General features: G+C 39.0%; 1 protein-coding gene across 2 annotated transcripts; it reads left to right on the top strand.

Moving 5' to 3' along the window:
- The first annotated feature begins 200 nt into the window (after positions 1-200).
- On the top strand, positions 201-18,370 carry EBAG9 (estrogen receptor binding site associated antigen 9). Of its 2 annotated transcripts, none has more exons than XM_084219898.1 (7): positions 201-514; positions 7,378-7,475; positions 10,871-10,949; positions 11,171-11,329; positions 13,237-13,344; positions 14,379-14,470; positions 17,584-18,368. In XM_084219898.1, the coding sequence occupies exons 2-7, from the start codon at positions 7,393-7,395 to the stop codon at positions 17,702-17,704; spliced, it is 642 nt and encodes a 213-aa protein (XP_084076024.1). In that variant the 5' UTR covers positions 201-514; positions 7,378-7,392; the 3' UTR covers positions 17,705-18,368. The 2 variants fall into 2 exon arrangements, with proteins under 2 accessions (XP_084076024.1, XP_084076025.1); XM_084219899.1 differs by lacking the exon at positions 201-514 and adding an exon at positions 6,326-6,456 and having other exon boundaries at positions 17,584-18,370.
- Positions 18,371-20,573: the final 2,203 nt, after the last annotated feature.

Raw genomic sequence — 20,573 nt, 5'->3', positions numbered from 1 at the left:
TCCAAATTTACAGCTCAGCATCCTACCGACCACAGAGGAACACCTTTACTACCACGCGTGCAGCAACCCGACACGGTTGCAGTCCAACGCCTTTTTCCCGCATTTCCCTGGAAGGCCAGAGAGCCGGCTCAGACCCGCCCAGCCACTGTGGGGGCGGGAGGAAGGCGGACGGGGCAGGTCGCGGGCCGCTGGCGGGGCGGGGCGGGCCGCGGGCAGCCCGGCACGGCGGCGCCCCTGCCCATGTCCCTGTCCCTGTCCCTGTCCCTGCCCCAGGCGCTCGGACGGCTCCGGGTGCCCGCGGCCCGAGCGGTGCTGCCGGAGCGGAGCGCCCGGGAGGCGGTGCGGCCGGAAGGGGCGGGCGTGTCTCCCCGGTGACGGGGCCGAGATGGCGGCGCGCGAGGCGGCGGAGCGGCGCGGGCCCGGTTCTGGATGAGGGGCGGCCGCAGGCTGCGGGAGCGGCCGCCTCGGCCCCTGGAGCCCCGCGACCCCTGGCGAGGCCTCCCCTCCGGGGCAGGTGAGCGGGAAGGGTCGGTTCCTACGTTCCCGAGCGCCGCTTCCGCCTTGCTGGGCAGGGGCTCGGTCTCGGCGCCTTCCATCCCGGGGCAGAGCTGCCCGCGCGGTTCTTCCGCAGCGGCGCCGCCGCCCCGCTCTGCCCCGCGCTCGGGGCGCCCCGGCCCCGCGGCCCTCGTCCAGCGACGGGGCTGCTTGGCCGGCCCGGGAGCGCCAGGCCCGCGGCCTCTGCCCGACCGGTCGGGGCCTCTTCCGGGGCGAAGTGGGGGGGATCTCGTGGGTTGCGAAGAACATGATGGGGCGGACCAGTAGACAGGCGGCGTTTGGGAACTGAGGGGCTTCGCACCCTGTGGGAAAGGGCGAGGGTACACGGCCTGTCAGAACTCGTGGTGGGACGGCATTGCTTGGGGTTACCTACTGTTTACGCTGACGAGCAAATTTAATAATACATAGAGTGAAAATTCCTTAGCGCGCTTTTAAATACTTCAGAATTAACAGCTCACAGAAAAATTAAGTGCTACTATTTGGCTTCAGTGCTGTCTCTAATAATATTTAAGACTCGGCTGGTCATTAGAATGGTAGGGCACTGCTTTTTGGTCATGAATTCACAGTTTAAGTGCCTGAGTTGCATTTCTAATGAAAAATGGCATATCTTGCTGCTCTGTAGCTCTGTGGAAATACACATGTGCACTGCAGAGACTTGTTTAGGCCGTCTTGTAGTGTCATTGTTTGTAAATAACTGGTTCTCATCAAGACAGGCGTTGCAAGATGATTTTGTAGTAGTAGCAATGAGTGTGTTCCTTTGTTGTCTCTGGCACTCCGTGTAGTTACAGAAAACTTGGGTCCAGGATGGCAGATAAGGAGTGGAATAGAACTGGGGTCTCTTGAACTCTGGTTCTATGTCTGAGAACTTCAGTTTTGTGAATTGAGTTACCTGAATAAGTGCAGTATGTAAAAGACTTGTTGCGAAGTTATGAAGTGAATGAAGTTATAGTGTAGTCTCAAAATATTGCATTACATCAAGCTGTGTTCTGTATGCTGGTTTTCACAAAACAGTGGCATATATAGGCAAGGAATTGTCAAATAATAATTGATCATTCAGTAGACATAAACTTTCTATCTTGACTAATATGGCCTTGAGGAGTAGAATTTATTGTAATTTAAGACGGAAAGCTTCAGGAGTTCACATTAGTGAGGCTGTAGCTATATTCAGTTTCTTGGAGAGGAAGGGGTGAGATGTGGTGGTATTACTGCAGAAGTTTTATGACTCTGGGAGTAACATGTTTTAAAAAGTCTTGAAACTCTGTATGTTGTATATCAGAGTATTTAGTGTCTAGAAATAACTCAGGAATTGCCAGCAGTCACCAACTTTTGCTGCCTTTATTTTGAGAGACAGACATTCTGTCTTGACTTTTGGTATTGTCTACAGCTTTCAGTAGTATCTCTTTCTGGATTTGAGTGCCTTTGATGACTTCACTCTGCCTATGATTAATGTGAGTGAGATGTCTTCTGTCCCAGCTGCTTCAACTGCCTAATTAGGGTATTGGCACTGAAAGTTGGAACATTAGTGTTGTAACTACAGTGCCTTTACAAACATCCCACAATCACTTACCTAAAATTAGATAGAGGAGATGCCTCCTGATCTTCCCTTTCTGCTTCTCTCCCTAATGCCATATTAGCCTGGCTTTCAGATTCAGTCATGCTGCCACTTAATGTATCTATTTATCAAACTCAATGGTCAAGGCAGGATTTTTTCCCTCCACACATGTGTTCCCAATATTATGTTTCTGTGTAAAGTGATGAAAGAACCAAGAGACCAAACAAATAAACCAGGAAGAGGGCAGTGGAACCTTTCAGTTCTGTCTTTGAAATGCAGGAAGTGCTGGCTTTGTCTTTCAGTACCTGATTGAAATCTGTTCTTGAATCATTGCACTGTCTTTTTTAAAATTCAAAGTGTCTTTATACATCTTGTAACATACATGATTTGGAGGAGGGTTTACGTGCTTGAAAATGGGTTTTTTATCTCTATCTACTAATCTTAATAAAATTCCATCTCCCTATAAACCTACTTCTGATCTTTGATGTGGCCGTTCTACCAGAACTTCATACAGCATCCACTTTTAAGAAATTCTATCCTTACCACTGAGACTTTGCCAGGGTATTGTCAGCTGTTCTAGTAACAACACAAAAGCACTACTGAACCAGTATGGATTTTTGGTGCTGATAAATGTAAACACTCAAGGCCATGTTAGTCTTTAGTACTAGGAAATGAATTTTTTGTTTTACTTTAGGAGGGTGAAGCATTTTTGGTGTCTCCTTAGGTAAATTGGAGAGGAGCCTTTCAGTTTTGGACAAGTTATTTTAAGCATCATCGTCTGGTTATTTATATAGCTGTCTTTAATGTGGGCTAAAATCACTGATTCCAAGGTGTGTTTGTGTTTACATTCCAGAGTTACAAGTGAGCTGATGTGAAAGAAAGCTGATATGGCAGTAAAAGATGAGTTCACTAGCAGGAAACAAATTTCTAAAATAATTTTAGTGCCCCCAAGTGACTTTATTTTAGAATTGGGTCTGTAGAAATCCTATTTAAGTGGTATTTGTGCAGTTAGATATGAAAGAGGAAGTGTTTCTCCAGGTGCCAGTGTGCTTATTGTACAGTGATAAACAGTGAGAGTCTTGCTTATTGCACCATAGTTGATTAACCAATCCACCTGAGGGTGGACTGTGCTGGTTACTGTCAGTGAAGTCAGAGGTGCCAAGTGTTCTAATGAGGCCGCTGTTGCAAGCTGTAAGCAAAGTAAAAATGTTCAATAAAATCCTGAACTTTGCCTCCCTTCATTCTATTTCCTTTATGGGTCCCTATAATGTTTGAGTTTCCTCATTCTTCTGACTTGGTTCTAAGGTGTATAACATCTCATGGCTGTTGTCTTTTAGTCTTTTCTGGGCTCATGTTCCGTGTGAACACCTGTTGTGACTTTTTACCAGTTGAAGACAGTATGAGATGAAGTGAAACTTCAGCTAAATTTGGTGTCTGTTACAGAATTGCTGAGTTCACCACAGGTATTAAATTGATTAGGATTCATGTCTTGATTTATTTGCTTGTTTATATCTGTTGTAATGGAAGTTCAGTTGACCCTGAGTCTCATAAATGTAACCAAGCAATTCTAGTAGTGGGAGAAGGAAATCTATCCTGTTTTATAAATGGAAAGCTGAGGCATGAGGTGTGATTCAAAGAAGGATCTATCAGGCTGGCAGACAACCCTTACCAGATTTTCTGAATTTTAGTCCAGTATTTCACATTTGCCTCTATCTGTTAAGAAATGTTTTAGGATTCTTGATATAGCACTGCAACTTTGCATTATGTCTCCTGTCATCCTGTGTTATAATTGACTGCTGATAGAGTTGTGGTTCCTTTTAGGATTGTTTATCAAGGAAAGGCTTAAGAAAAGAAAGACTGTTGTGGCCTGCCATTTAGCATTACACTGTTCAGTATTTTTCCCAGGAGAAAGAAAAGGTACATGGCTGTGCTTCTTTCCAGTGTCTGAGAAAGATGGACAAGAAAAGGATGAAAAAGTTGTTTCACATCAGTTTAGTATAATGGTATCCTGAGAATTAAGTTTGCAGTGAACTGAGGAAAATTTGGGTTCTGTGTACATCTGTATTCGTACAACTACTTCTGAATATAAAATGGTTTACCTTGAGAAATTTAATTAACATAAAAAAACTCATAAGCACAAAAGAACCCAACCCCAAAAGGTGCCAAACAAAACTCAAAACGTTTAGCAAACCTTAAGCTTTTCAGATAGTGCTGTTTTTAGAGCAACAATTTTCACGTTTCAAGTGCTGTTTCAGGACAAAGGAAAAATGCTTGACTTCTCCTTACCTTGAGACAATAATGGTTCAAGATTGTGTTTTAAATTAATTTATAAAAAATAATATTAATTAAATAAATACATATATATGGCTTCATATCATAAATAGCAGTGTAAAAAGCAGGTACATTGAGGAAAGTTCTTTTTAAAGGTAAATGATTGCTAACACTACTATGGCTAGCTGATAGCATATTGTTGACAAAACTCTGGCTGTGCATCTGACAGTTTATGGTGTAGGGAGCTTAACTGGGAAAACTGCAATCAATGCTCAAAAAAGAGATGGGCAAAACAGTACTTACTTCTTAAATCATAGAGTCACTAAGGTTGGAAGAGACCTCCAAGGTCATCAAGTCCAGCCTTTGAAGGGCTTAGTTCTAGTTCAGCTGAAATAAAATGCAGCTCTATCACAAATATGTTAACTGGCCATATGTCTCATTGTAACTCTGAAGTCTTTGCCTGACACATGGAAAGTGGAGAGGTGCAAGTTATCTGATTGTGATGGGCATAATAATAGCTGTTGAACTCTGCCAAATGGGCAAACTGGTGATACTGGAAATATAGCCACTCTTATATGGGATTGACCTGGGAAATGGATTAACTTTTGGTGATTAGTTCTGTGGATTCCACAAGTCCACTGAGTCTGCAAGCCAGAGTTCTTGTGGATTATGTTTTTTTTCCATTGTTTAACTTTATATTGAAAACTCAATACAGTATACAATATGAAAAAATGGTGAGTGGAAAACTGGGCTCATTTATATGTACACATATAAATATATGTATTGGTAACTGACACACTTGAACATTGTTCTGGTTTTAGTTTTTTGTTCTAGTTTAGTAATCTTCCTAGTTCCTTGACTTTAGGCATAAATAGTATTGAGTCTGCAAAGGTTTCTGGTGGCTTCCTAAAACAACCTTCTCAGTCAGTAGTTAGGAGTTTTTTTAATTTAGGGTCTGTCTGTACTGTCCAGTGTAGCAGTTAGATAGCCTGAATGAGGGAAAAGAGCTTTACTCTTGCTAATATTAAGTACTGTTCTGCTCCTTCCCTCCTTCCCCCCAAGCTGATAGAAGAGTGAATTCTGGTAGAGTGGAGTGAGCTTCTAAACAGGCTTTCTTTTAGAAAAGATGTACCTTTATAATAATTTCAGCAGGTCACATGCTCTTCGTGACTCATCCCAGGCAGGTAACTTCTAGCTGCCTTTCCTAAAAATAACATTTTCTTTCACCAATTCAGTGTTAGTTTGCATTAATTTCTACCTTTAGGATAGAGAACTTTCCATCTTATTACTGTTCAGTCTTCTTTCACTAAGTTCCATTATTTCCTAATCATTCAAATTCTTGACTGATGCATTCTTCTGTAATCTACATATTGTTAACATTGCTCATTCTAAAAGGTAAGAAAGTACTTGAGCATAATATGAAATTATGGTCCAGTCTTTTAAACTAAAAGCTAAATATGTCAGACAATGTCTCTTTTCTTTGTGGGAACTGACTGCTTTCTAATTCTGTAGATAAAGAGCCAGTCCAACCTTGTATAAAATTCTCTACATGTTTAAGTCTGCCATGAGATGAAATACGATAACACAAGTATTGAAGTAGAGGTGATAAGTGTCCTATGAAGCCTTTCTCCTGAGCTACAGCTCGGTAGTGCAGTCTGTAATTTGGTGGTTACTGCTAACCTTCCATTTTGTAGTAAAAGGGTCTGTTTATCAGCTCCTATGTGATTTTTCAGTTGCAGAAAGTCCTGTCCTGAACTACATGTAAAGCACTCTTTCCAGTACTATATTACTGTAGTGTTTAATAGTACTTACATTATCTAACAAATGAGCACCAATAAAAATACATCTATGCTCCGTGAAGCTCACAAATCCCATTGTGTACCTTTTTAATAAAATCCTCAGGACAGTATTGGAGCAGCCTACCTAATGATCCACCTTCCTGACTCTTCCTAACTTAAAGCCTGGAATATAAAAAGTGATTTAAATGCCATAGCATATTTGAAATCAAGCTGTCCTTCTATGGAATACTCATGGCCTGAGGAAAATGTCACAGGGCTGCCTTCTCTTCTCACCAGAAGGTATGTTAAACTTGCAACAGAATATGTTGTTACAAGTGTAGATGTTTATAATGCAAAGCTATTTCTGAAGCCTAACCTCTTACTCTTAACTCTGAAATGTTCACCTATAGGAGAGAAAAGGGATCCTTGAATTCCAGCAGATTTTCCTGAGTCAGTCTATAGCTATTCAAGGGGGTATGTTGGAATGATGTGATGTGATAAATATAAATTCTCTAGATTATCAAATTGTCACTGAAAAAATAGCTACAAACAGGAGTGGCTTCAGCCAAAGATGAATTTTTTCTTTTCTGTGTTTGCTATCATGATCCGGTCAGGCAGAGAAATACCAGGAGCTCTATGGGTTAGCTGGTGCAGTAGTTCACACAGGATGAAAACTCCTTTTCTGATGATGATTTTTCATTGAGACTAGTTCTAAAATAAGCAGTATTCTCATCATACATTTCCATCAAAATGGAAGGTAAATTTAAACAGCTAATTTTGGAGTTTCACTTAATGACTAAATCTATAATTTGTATACACATGATATGCTCAAGCAAGCAAGAGCTTCTCTCTGATCAGTACTCTAATCAGTGTTTTGCACTGCCAGTGTTCTGTGCCACTGGTAGTGTCTGAAACAGATCAGCTGCACAGGCGCTGCAGATGGTTGCCTACACTTCCCCTTTGAGTGTCTTTAACTTTGACTCTACCTGTGATTTTGTGCTGTTTCTTTAAAGGTCATATATATTAGATATTTGTATTATTTACTTCAACAAAATATCCCGATAGGGGGCAGGTAGCATCTTTGCTTCAGGTAACTGCTCTCTTTCCTTGCATTAATACAGTTTCACTGACTGCTCCTAGCTTAGTAGCAACTTAGGCAATTGGCTTTAAGTACTGTATAAAGTTGTATGATCCTCTGCATCTAACTTTTTTCTTTTGCAGGAAGGGTTCCTTACCATGGCCATAACACAGTTTCGACTCTTTAAAGTCTGTACTTGCCTGGCAGCAGTGCTTTCTTTCATCAAAAAGTTAATATGCAGGTAAACAAGTCTTATTTAATTTGGTTACCTTTTTTTTTTTTTCAATTTTTCAGTTACAGGTTCTTGCACTTCTGCCCTTCCCCCTGCGCCCAGCCACCACTTTTACCGGTTCTGATTTTACTAATTGCAAAACAATCAACACAGATGAAAACTAAATCAAGTGAATTCTTTAATTTGCTATTTGTTCAGAGTTCCAAAAGTCTGTGTAGTTTATTTCTGAGTGTATTTTGTTGTATGGTAGCTGAATGAGGTTTTGTAAACAGCTATTTTAAAACCCTGTTTTGTTAACAGGGTTTTAAAATGTCTTTTAAAACTATTCTGTGTCAAACTTGAAGAAAAGCTGTGCTGCACATTTTTGAAAAGTACTTAGCAAGTGATACTTTGTGTTCTAAGAGATTCAGTTAATGGGAGCATCCACTCTGTCATCAGTCAGTAGGCTGTAATTACAAATGTAGGCAATTCTCATCCTGTTTGTCAAAAACAGTTGCCTGAGACTTTAGATTCTTCTGCCTATTGAAGATTCTTTCAGAAGTTTGGAGGACAGTGATTGAAGTTCAAGGGAATGGTTTGGGTTTTTTTTTAATGATGAAGAATGGTTTATTTTTAACACTCTTTTAAGTCATATGTGGTGTTCTTTTGAGTTGTAGACTCATGAATGCTGCAGTGTAGTACTTTGAAGCAATCTAAAAACCCTCAAGAGTTAACGTGGAGTAGTAGAGTTCAATGATACAGTAGTAGAGTACCTGAAGCAATTCTTGGCCCTGTGCTGTCATATGAACTACTGCCCTTCCTGCCACTTTTGCAGCATATTGTCTACATAAACAAATACCAATCTAGAGAAATGTATTCTCTTTTTTTGTATGATGACAACTACTTTTCCAGTGAGGATTAAAGTGTATGCAGAATATGTGGTAGACACAAAATAACTGTTTATTTCCTCTTCACCTTTACTTATTCCAAAAATAAGAGGAAGCTCTTGAGTTGTTGGTAAATTCACTTACAGATCTAGTGAAGCATTAAAAAGATAAATTTTAATGCTGCATACAATTATATAGATGTCAACTTTAGTTCTGTGATTTGAATTCCAAATTAAATTAAAAATACTTGCTGTTCAAGTTCTGAAAGAAGTTAAAACACTGAGTTGATCATAACTTCTGTATTATGTGGATCCTTCATTTCTCTAATTATATTTTTTATAAGTAGATAATTGTTTTCTAAGTGTAGTGACAGTATTTTCATTCTTTTTTCCAACTTCTAAATGACATATTATCTTGAAATGAAGAGCTGAGAAACTGTTTCAGAGTACATTAAGTAGAAAACCCTTTATTTGCTTAATAACAATTAGTTGAAGACATGAGAATTAAGTCTTTCGCATGAGCAAATCACTGGATCACATTAATTCAGACCACTAACTACAGATGTTTCTTCTGTTCACTGTCATCTGCAAAGTTTAGTTTGATAAATTTTGTTTACCTGTAATGCACCCCTCAATATAACTATGCCTAATTATCAGCAAACGGGATTTAATTATGCATTTTAATTCAATGGATATGAGCTAGTACTTACTTAGATTACATAGTTTACATTAGGTTTTCATTTGAACAAGTGCCTGTAGAGATTGTGCAACTTTCTAGGTAGCATAGAGCTTACATATAGTACTAGTCCTTTCTTTAGTTAACTCTCTTCTTGATAAATAGCAGACTGCCTGAATCCACTTTTCAGGAAATAAAATGTGTAAGTATAAGAAGAGATGAAACTTCCTTCCATTGAAAATCCCTAATTATCTGCAGCTGAGAAATCTGAATACTACTTATTAGTAAGGAGAAACAAATCAATAATTCTTGAGGCATTTGGCATTCAGAGCAGTGATCAGTATCTAATGGTGGCTGTGGAGCAGCTGTTCCTATAAGCATTTTGTTGCCTTCCTAGAGGAAGTGGAGATCTGTAGCCTTCCTTGGTGCTGCTCGCTGTACTATATTCTTTCTGATGTTGTGTGACAAAAGCTCTTTCCTCCTACCTCCAGCCCTCTTACTGTAACCATTTTGACTTGATTAATGTTTATTACAAACTGCTTGCTTGTCTCATAGATCATATAGAGAAAGTCAGTGCAGAAGTGATGGCTTGTAATAGTATTAAATGTAAGTAGTATTAAGGATGTGTATGTTGTAGAGGTCTGAAGGAGGATGTTTCCAAGCTTGGATTTCCTTTAGAGATGTCAAGTAAATCTGGTCAACCAGAAGGCTCTAATGTGTTTGAGGGAGCAGTGTTTTCACCTTCCTTTACCCCTAAAATCTGTTGCTTTTCAAACTTGAAGGAACACTTTATAAAGGGAGTAGAGTTAATTATATAAAACTTGAAAATTTGATTATAGCACCTGACCTTGTCTAAGGAGGAATACTGGTCTAGAGTAGAAAAAATATATCTAGTCACTCACCAGCATACAGTAGAGGTCATATTACAAGCAATTCAGCTGGTCAGTTGGTAGTATGTTCTCTAATACTAAAACTAATGGATAGAAACTAGAAATTGAAGTTTCCCAGTTTATTCTCATCAGTAGTAAGAAAAAACCATTAAATTTTCCAAGCTTCATAAGGTTAGTTACAGGACTACTTTGCTGTAGGAGCTTACATTCTTTTTGGAAAACATAAGTGTGAGTCTGAATTGCATTCTGTTGTGTTGTAAGGTGTTAACATACAGTGCATGTCAGCGAAGAATATTTTAATTATTCTGATCTTTGTACGTCATGAAGTAGATATCTAGATGGTTTGTTTGTAATGCATTAGTATTGTTTTCAATGAAATTTATTTTATATGGTTGCTGAAATGCATTGAAACAGTATTTTTTAAGTAGAAGCATGAATTGAATTAAAGCTATTAACTTGCATAATCTTGTATTACCTCTGTTTAGACTTTGAAGAAAAAAGAGCTTCAGAGGGGCTTTCAAATCAAGCAGCTCAGAAAGCTATTTCTTAGACACAGCTTAAAATTTAAGACAAATAGAAATATTTCTCATTTTACCGTAGAAATGGTTCTTTCACAAGTATGGATTGCTAGTGCTTGCTTCATAAGCACCAACAGTCTAAAAATTGTGACTGAATTATGCGGATGAGTTAGCCCATTTTCATATTTCTTAGAAGTATTTCTCCTCTAGTTCACTGCAATTAGAAAAATAAATTGCACTTTGATATTCTTGTGAACACAACTTTCAATTCATGATGAAATTCCTTTGCTTAGCAGACTTTTAGTGACAGTAGTTAGTACAAAGGTAATTGAAGGACTGAATGCTTAAGCCATGGCTATTTTCAGTAGTGCTGTTCTCAGACTTGCTTTTTTGTTTTTTTTAAACTTAGTGCTCATGTTTTCAGAGCTTGGAGGAATCCTACATTTTTTTTTCAGGTCTGGAAGAGGGCGAAAGTTAAGTGGAGACCAAATAACTTTGCCAACCACAGTGGATTATTCATCTGTTCCTAAGCAGGTAATTGTTAAAGTGGTAGGTGACTTAATCCCTTAACAGGGTGATTATAGAAGTCCTACAGTATTGAATTGGTATATATCCAAGAAACAGATCATATAATGTGATATATGTGAAAGATATAATAATATGTGATACAGTATTAAGTATATATCTTAGAAAGTTACAAAAAGACAAGTTTTACCTGCAGATAATATTAATTTGTACCATATTCTTATATTCAGCCTGAAGTAGAAGACTGGTCTTCATGGGATGAAGATGCACCTACAAGTGTGAAGATTGAAGGTGGCAATGGTAATGTGGCTGCTCAGCAAAATTCTTTGGAACAAATGGAACCTGATTATTTCAAAGATATGGCACCAACTATAAGAAAAACTCAAAAAGTAAGTATTACATTTTCAACTATACTTATGTAGGGTTTTCCTTGCTTTAAAATAAAAGCAAGTAAAATGGCAACTTACAGAAGGTGCTGTTGGTAAATGAGAATAGATGTTGGTGTGTAGTTTATAATGTTTAATGTTATGACCTTTGAGATCTTAACAATTGTGATGCTATCACATGTTTACATATTTAGTCTTCATGTTATTGGAAACTTATGAATAGTTTCATACTCTAGAAGTTCTTGGAAGTGTAATGTGAGAGCCTCTAGTTATTTGTGCTCATATCCTTATTTGAACAAAGACATTCAATGTCTTGCTCTGTTGAAGTCTGAGGGAGCAGCCCTGCTGTTTCAGAAAACAATGGTTAATTGTTTCACCAAGTTGTATTGAGGAGGCTGGAATTAGGGAACTGATATTTCAAAATAGCTTGTTCTTCAAATATCCATTTTAACTGTGGAGACAAGACAGGAGGGCATCTCTACAGGAGCATCAAGGTTGTATATAAATGCTGATTGAAATCTCGTGATTGCAGGTTTTGTTTCTATTTGTGAATCTTTCAGCTGGGTGCTTGCAGGTCTTTGAGTCAATTGGAAAAACCTCACAAGTTCTGGAATAGGTTACCAGAGAAATTGTGCAGCCTCCATCTCTGGAAGTTTTTAAGCCCCACGTGGATAAGTCCTAAGTACTTTTATCAGCCTTAGAGTGACAGTGGTTTGAGGAGGAAATTGGGTTACAAACCTCCTGATTGGGTTACAAACCTCCCTTCAAACCTGAATCTTCCTGTGGTCCTATGAACTGGAGGTGAAAGTGCTGTCAGCTTCCTGTATGTTCAGACTCTGCAGTATTCTGTGGACTAAATTCTTCTAACGATTTTGATCTCCCAAAATCTGAAGAGTAGAAGAGGGCTAGGGAGAGGTAGATTTCTTCTTTATATCTACTGACATTTTTTTCCTCATAGAATGAGCTTCAGGTTCAGAACAAAACTGGGTTTATATTAAATATATCTCTAGGGATGACTGCAGGCTCTGTAAAGAACATCCCAATTAACCTGACCAAATTAACACCATTCAGTATGAATTTGTGTTTTATTTCCACCGAATGTCTCAATATAAACCCTGAGATCTGAGGTACAGTATACTCAAGTTGTCACTCATCTATACTGATCTATTTGGAAATAGAACCTCAGTCAAATAACAGTCTGTCATTGCTCAGTAAGATTGTCTAGTCCTGTTTCCTTTCTTGGATTAGTACAAGCATACAGGCAGTGGAACTGTGGATCTGTCTTGTTGGGAAACAGAAGAGGCTCAAAGTGGGCTAAACAAAATTTCTGACTCGAGGTCAAGAGAAGTGAAAAGGATATGTGATCTTGGCAACTCTTTTGGGAAAAGTACTGCTTTTCAGCCAAACAAGTACAGAGCTTTACTAGTTAATGTTGACAGAGAATTTGCAGCTATTGAAACTGCACAGATATTCAAGTAGTTGAGAGAGCTGACATTACAGTGCAGTACAACTGCAGACAGCACTGTCCTCAAAAGTAGTACCTTAAAGTGACCTGTCACAGAGGCAGGATTTCTCCAAGCAATATATCACATAATTGGTAGCTTTTATGAGTACTGGGAGATGTGGCTGATTTGTGATTCTTTGTGCCCATTCTCTGTCTTGATACAGTCACAGGTTTTTATGTGACTAAAGAAAATGCTAGTGGGGGGAGGAGGAGTTCTTGTCTTTTGCATTTATCTTTCACTTACAAGTTCATTTGGCTGTGCAGCTTTAAGAACCTGGCCAGGTTTAAGACACAGTGAGGTGTTGTGTAGCTGAACCTTCATGATCACAGAGTTATATGATCACCAAGAAATCTCTGCAGTGCTTTAATCTACCACTTTTTTGTTCCTTTTTTTGAATGTTTTCAGATAGTTATTAAAAAACGAGAACCTTTAAATTTTGGGATTCCAGAGGGAAACACAGGATTCTCTAGCAGATTAGCAGCCACACAAGATATTCCTTTTATTCACCAATCTGTAAGTATGCTTTAAGTATTGATCTTGTATTTGTCAGTTAAAGTATATTCTCTAGGGGAAGGAATAGTCTGCCTTAGGCTTGCATTGTGGGAAGTAATTGGAATAGTTGGGGATGTAAATTGTTTTAAAATTGAGTTAAGAATGTAGTAGTCCAATATGTTCTGCTGAAAAACTTGACAAATCAGTGATAAAAAGGTAAGAAGCTTCCATATACTTACGGGCTTGCAAAGCTGCTAAAGCAATGAACTGTGAGTTTTGGATTTTACACAGTAAGTTATTAACAAAAGAGTAAAAGGCTTTTTTGAAAGCCTCTGAGTTACCTTTGCTTTATTGTTTTGGACCCATTTTTAACCTTCTGCTTCTCCCTTCCTTTTTGTGTAGGGATTGTAATGTAGAAGTGTCCTAATTTTTACTCCTTAGCCTTTTAAAAAATTGTCCAGTTGTCTAACAGCATGGCCAGTTAGCAGGAGATGCTCTCCCTCCCTTGCCCTTTGCCTTTTTTAACAGTATTTCTCTTTTGATAAGTATTGTGCACAAAAGGGTACAGGCAGGAAGCAGTACAGAATGGTCATACCACCTCCTTGCACTGTCCTTTATGAAAATAGTTCAGGAAAGAACTTCCAGTGAGTAAAAGTGTCACTCAACGGATACTGGACATAAAAACAAGTGGATGTACGTGTTGGTTTGTCCATGCAACTGCCAGAAATCTTTTACACTATCTGCTTATATAATCTGCTCAATCTATCTTCCTCTTGCTAAAAATGCACTCTGCTAATTCCTTCCTGTCTTTGTCCAAAAAACCCTTTGACAACTGAAAAAAACTCAGTATTGTAGCAGGAAAAAAAAAGCATGGACGATAAGATGAGAAGCACTGCCATACCTCAAATATATCTGTGAGTCTGAAGCATTAAGGTCATTAAGGTTAAAAATAAATGTTAAGGATACTTTGCTGTCATCCAGGAGCCACTCTGGCCATCACACACCAGTGTTTTATCTAATTTTTCCGTGTGCTTAGAACTTCTCTTTTGTTTCAGCCTGAACTGGGAGACCTGGATACTTGGCAAGAAAATACAAATGCCTGGGAAGAAGAGGAAGATGCTGCTTGGCAGGCAGAAGAAGTTCTTAGGTAACTGAAATGAATATAACACTATGGACATGATACAGTCAAAAATCATTCTAAGAAAAATAGGTAGTGTGGGGAAAAGAAAAGAGGAATCTGATCAAGTATTTATTTTAATGTTTTGAAAAATTTACATCTTCAATCTGTGGAATAAGACAAGAGGGAAGTTACCAGCTCATTTTCAATGTGCTAATCATAATCAGAATTTATTCAGTTTATTATCTCTGTCAGTCTTGCTGTGCAGCAGCTTAATGTGGGAGAGTAGGGTTGTAATGCAAATATTTTTGTAAACTTTTATCTGGTATCTCTGTGTACATTCTGATCACTACCTTGCTAGTCTTTTTTTTTTTTTTCCTTTTTTTTTTAAACTTTGTTACTGTTTCAGATTTTGTACTGAAGTACAAGCTTTGTGATATGAAAGATGTGCTTTTGGGCTGTTTTGGTTCCACAGATAGTACTTTTTCCTGTAAAGAATATCAATAGACTCAGTAAGATCTTTAATAGCTACGGTGCAGTCTGCTGAAACTTAAATGAAAGACAATGAAAATACTTTTTTTTTGATTGTTTTTTTATGGAGAAATGAAACAGCTACTTTTGCTGCTGCAGAGGCTGCATTGTATTTACTTAACCCTTGCCACATTCCATTACAGACAGTTTGTCATACATGAATTAGCTATTAAAAATTGCCTGGTGTATGTATATGCCAGTTTATTCTTGGAGTATAAAATTTGTGGAGTGAATATTTCCAGGATGGGCAAAGTTATATTGTTTGCCAACTGTCAGGTTCATGCTCTAGAATACTTAGGAAGAGCGATCTTTTACATGGTGATAGCAGTGGGGTTTCCCAAAAGCTTTAATTTTTCAGTGTCATGATAGGTTGAACCTGTCCTAAAGATTTCAGCCTACCATCTTTACTGTTGAAAGGGTTCAATTCAAATGGTTACTTCTCACAGGATTTCTTTTTGGCCTCACTTAAAAGTATCAAACTGAAGTTGTTATAAATGGGATGTGTGTCTAAATACTTCCAGCAGATAAAGCATGATTAGAACTCCAGATGTCTATGGCTTACCACTTGTCCAGTGGCTACCTCTATACAGCTGGTCATTATGTAAGCTGCATCCCAGCTGGGTGAAGTAAAACCTTTGTTTTATTCATGACACAGAAATAACAATGTTTATCTGTGAATGAGTCAAGTCCTGGCTGATTTTTAGCAACACTGATAAAAAAATCCTGACTGGGTTTAGTTTCTTTTGCGGTAGACATCACTGGTGTCTTTAACATCTGACATTTAACATAAAACTTAAGCATAGTACTGGTCAGGCCTGACTCTGTTTTCAACAGAGTGTAGTAAGGAGGTGCTATGGAGTCTCTTCTTAATGATAGACGTCTGCATCTTGATCTGCAAAATGATCTGAAGATCCTGTGGCCACTCTGGTGACTTAATGTGTAAGTGTAACATTTGAAAGAGGCTTGTATAATATTTCAGACTGCCAAATAGAGGACAGTCCTCTAATGTTCCAGAGTGTTAATGCTGACTACACTCCAGTGGTGCTTTTGGAGAATGAAATGAGTGTGCAGAAAAAGTAAGGGCCTCCCTTAGCCTGCTGTGTCTGGTACCTGTGGGTGCTCAGTAAGACCAGAATAATTTTTGTGTAGTAATGGAGTGTTGATCAGTTATGCAGAAGTGGGCTGTGTCCTGCTAATTAGCAGTGAAGGCTCTATCCTGTGGCCTCTCTGGTGAGTTTATGTATAAGCATGACAGTTGAAAGGAGCCCATCGAGTAAGTCAAATGCTTCCTGGAATTAAGGCATGCAGAAGGTGCTGGAGAGTAGGCTATCAGAACCTGAGAAGTTCCTGTAGTCTTTTTTCTCCATTTTCCACAGGTTCTAGGTTGGGATACACTGAAATTTTCCAGTCAGTGGTGAATTGGTGTAGTGGATGACAAACTGAATTTTCAGTTAACTTGAGTTAGTGGGAACTTAGTTTTTTCTGCAAATTTTAGATACCTATCTACAACTTCAGACTTTATATTACCAACTAAGTTTTTATCCCAGTGGAAGCAGTTAAGCTCACACATTTTTAGTTTATAACAGCTACTTGTTTGTATTTTTGTTGGCCAGTTGCTGTGTCTGAGGCGAGGTGAAGGTCTGTGTCTGGGCAGAACTGAGTGCAGGTTCCCAGACTGTAGAGGGCATGGAACCACTGCTGTGTGCAGGACCTCCATGTCCTGTGGGTCATCCTGGAGAAAGAAACAGGAGCTGCCACGATCCCTCCCTTCAGAACTGCATGTGAACAGCAGCATTAACAACATAAGGCTTTTTGAAACTTTACCGTCTGTATATTGGCTGGTGAAGAGGCACAGTGCTTCTTCCCTTCTGCATCAGTTCAGATAGGTGGGAAGTACAAAAATCTGCCGCTGTAATGTGGCAAATATTATTACTCTGCATATTGCTAGACTGATGGCTCTGTCAGCTATCAGGTAGAATGTACAGTAATGGGTGACAATCTCAAAAAAATCCCTAAACCAGCAAAAACTCGAGACTTTTGAGCTGCTGCTGAAAGTATTAGATAGATTTTTAGTTTTTGCTCTAGGCCTTACAACTTGTAGTCCTGTACTCTCACTGAGTCATTTATTCTGAATCTTTGAGAAGCTAGTGGCTTTTAAATTGCTGAGTAATTGAACAAATATTACTGCCTAAAACTAGATTGGATTGGGTTGGATATTATGAAAAAGTTCTTCACCTGGAGTTGATCACTGGAACAGGCTCATCAGGGAAGTGGTAACAGGGAAGTTGGTCACAGCACCAAGCCCGCCAGAATTGTTTGAAGAACACTCTGAGGCATATGATGTGATTCATGGGGATGGTTCCTGTGTAGTCCAGGAGTTGGACTTTGATGATCCTTGTGGGTTCCAACTCAGAATATTCTACAATTTTAGATTAATCTGAAAAAAGGACTTCAGGACAGTAAAAGAAGGGCTGTTCTGAGCCTAATGACAATAGACTGATGCTCTGTTTTTATTAGTTATTATAACCTATGTATTGACAGGAACTTAAGGTATGACCATGCTGAAAATTGAGTGTGTGTTATTTAGCAATTCATCTTTTCATTAATTACAGACAACAGAAGATAGCAGAAAGGGAAAAAAGAGCAGCAGAACAACAGCGAAAGAAAATGGAGAAAGAGGCACAAAGGCTAATGAAAAAGGAGCAAAACAAAATTGGTGTAAAACTGTCCTAACAGAAGCCACACAGCAATGGCAGTGCCAGTGAAAAGAGAATTTCAGCTCCACAAGATACATATTGTTATTGATTTAACTATTTATAGGACTTCAACACACTGCTTGGTTTCGATGCATTCTTCAGGTCATCTTGGAAGCCAGGATTTTCCCAAAATATCTTGAACTACTAGTACGTAGTTCTTAAAGAAAAAAAGCCCCACAGAAAATCATGCCTTGATGGAATGTTTCCTGCAATAGTTCTTTTCCAGCACCCTTCTTTGCAGCAAGTGATTGACAAGGATGTTGATTGAAAAACACTCTAAATGAACAGCTCAAGCCTAGAGAAAAGAATGTAAATATTGATTGGTGGGAAATCTACCTGTATTGTCTGTGCTTACCTGAAACATGTAATTAAACAGTTTTAAAGAACCTTTTGTTTCCTGCCTGATAAAAAATCTGCTTTTGCTCTTTTATGAAAGTATTTGTAAACACTTGAAAGTTCTCCATGGGAGATCATACTGTGTAGAAGAAAGTAACTTATTATGGATGACCTGCAACCCAAAATGTGCTCCTGGTGGGTTATGCAGCTGAGCACTGAAAGTGGATTTCTTGTCACTTTGTCACTTGCACCTTCCCATGCTCCCATTTACACTTGACACTGCATTGACTGCCAGCAGTGGCATCACTACACAGGAGTGGTGCAGCCTACAAAGGGTTGATGCAAATGTAAGGGAGCATTTTAGTAATTTACTTGTATTGGTAAATTTGTATTTCTGGCGGAAATACTTTCTACAGATAGGAATCCTCACACCTTATAGTAGTTGCATAGTTAGCATAATTGAGAAGAAAAATTGTGTCTTCTGCTAATAAAGCTAGTGGGAAAATTCTCAGTTGGGTTACAAGCACTTTTCAAACTCCATTTTTTGCACGCTTTCTGTATGTGTTTACTCTGTAATTCCCCCGGTGAAGCGTGAATGGTATATGTGCAGTAGAAGGCAACAGTGCTTTAATGAAAAAGTTCAGTGTCTGCTGGGAACAGGTGGATGGGAGGGGGTTGGGGTCTATGTGCTTCATGCAGCCCAGTGCTTCAATGAATGCTTTCTCCAGGTTCTGTTGTGTGGGTGCTATTATCCCTGATTTGTGGGTTGTATGGATTTTTTATCTTATGACAGGTGAGTGACGCCAGCACATTTTGCACATGAGACTTGTTTCCTCTTCATCCAGGGACAGCACAGGAAGTGTCAGTTGTAAGAGAATGGGAAGGGGAGGAGGGGGCATGTGACTAGATCTTTCCTGCCTACAAAAATAGAATTTGTAACTAAGTTCCAGTAAGTTCTGGCGCAAATTTTGCTTAGAGTATAAGTAATTGAGAAAACAAGACAGAAAAAATTAATTTTAATGGCTTTACTCCCAGAGAAAAGTTTTTTAAAAATGTTAAGTTTACTTGTCATATAGGTTCAAAATTGCACAAGTCAACTGATGTGACGCAATTTTCAGATGTTAAATTTTGAAATCTGTTTTGAAGCCAACAATGCCATGCATGTTTTCAGCACAAGTCTTCTGGCTGGAGAGATTATTTCAAGTCCAGACTTCATTGCAACAGTATGGCAAGCAAATCTGCTCCTACTACACCTCCAAAGTATCTGACAAGGGATGGCAGATGAGAAAGTTTATGAATAAGCTTTAATAACAAGCTGTGTTGGTCCTTTTAACAGCACTCAAGAAGCAAGGAGGTACCAGTCATAATTCTTTAACTATTGCTGACACAGGGCAAGGAAACTGGCTATCTAGTGCCTGTTTAAGGTGAAATCCATTGGAAGCTATTTCCAATTTTTTAGAAAGTTAGGGATTACTCTTGCTATTTTTGAGACAGTATAAAGTAGATGTAAATCAATACTATTTATTAAAAGTAACAGGTGGGCCAGTTACTAAGTTGCAAATAAAGCCCCTTAAATACATCATGAAAGCACATTTGATCATTGAGCTTTCAGCCATTTTAAAAACCCTTGAGTTCTGCCACCTTCTGCCTGGGACTGTTCGTGCATTGCTTTTCCCTCCTGCTGTGTACTGCTTTGCTGTTCTTCCATCTACCTGCCAAATTTGAGCACAGTTGCTCTAGAGCTTCCTCCCGACTGCCCTGTGTGGACATGGTGCTAGTAGGGAGGACACTGCTCTCGGAGGAAGTATCTTGAATGGTGATAACCCTTGCCTTAGTATCAGTTTCGACTTTTTCCTGTGGTCTCTCTTCTTTCCTCCTTCCTATATCTTGATTTTTTATCCTTGATAAATATGAAAACACTTTTGCTAAACTTAATGAAGCTGCTGCTCTGATACTATCTTTTCCATTGAGTTTCCATTTGAGTTTCTTGAAGATCCTGTATACCTCTATGTGCATTTCTTGTCTTTTCCTTCTACTGCCATATGCTCCTCCTTTTCTCATTAATATTTTAGTTGTTGGCCATGTGGTTTTTTCTCTTTCTTGGCTGAAAGCTGGACTTGATTGCTTTCACTGATATTCTTGACTGTGGAGGTTTGACCTGCCAGGATGACTGAAAAATCCTTTCCTTGACTGTGCTGTAGTTGTTCGTGCTTGCCAGGTCCTGTGTTCATTTGTCTGAAGGGATTTGGAGCAAAATACTTACTTATATAGGACATATGTAAAACAGTGCTAAATATGTTTCAGGAGTTTGGGATTAAGAGAGAGAGTTGATTTGCAGGGAAAGGAAGGAGAAATGTGTAATTACAAGTTGGGGACAGCCTTGTGAAAAGGACATAAGGAAGGGTGAAAAGAGTCAACATGCAGAAATTGATGCACAGCAAGTTCCACCTCAACATGAGGAAGAACTTCCTTATTTGAGTTGAGTGTGCACTGGAACAGATTGCCCAGAG

Source organism: Fringilla coelebs (genome assembly GCF_963513975.1).
Source record: "Fringilla coelebs genome assembly, chromosome: 1".
NCBI lineage: Eukaryota > Metazoa > Chordata > Aves > Passeriformes > Fringillidae > Fringilla > Fringilla coelebs.
Note: the sequence above shows the minus strand (reverse complement) of the source record. Positions and strands in the feature narration are given on the sequence as shown.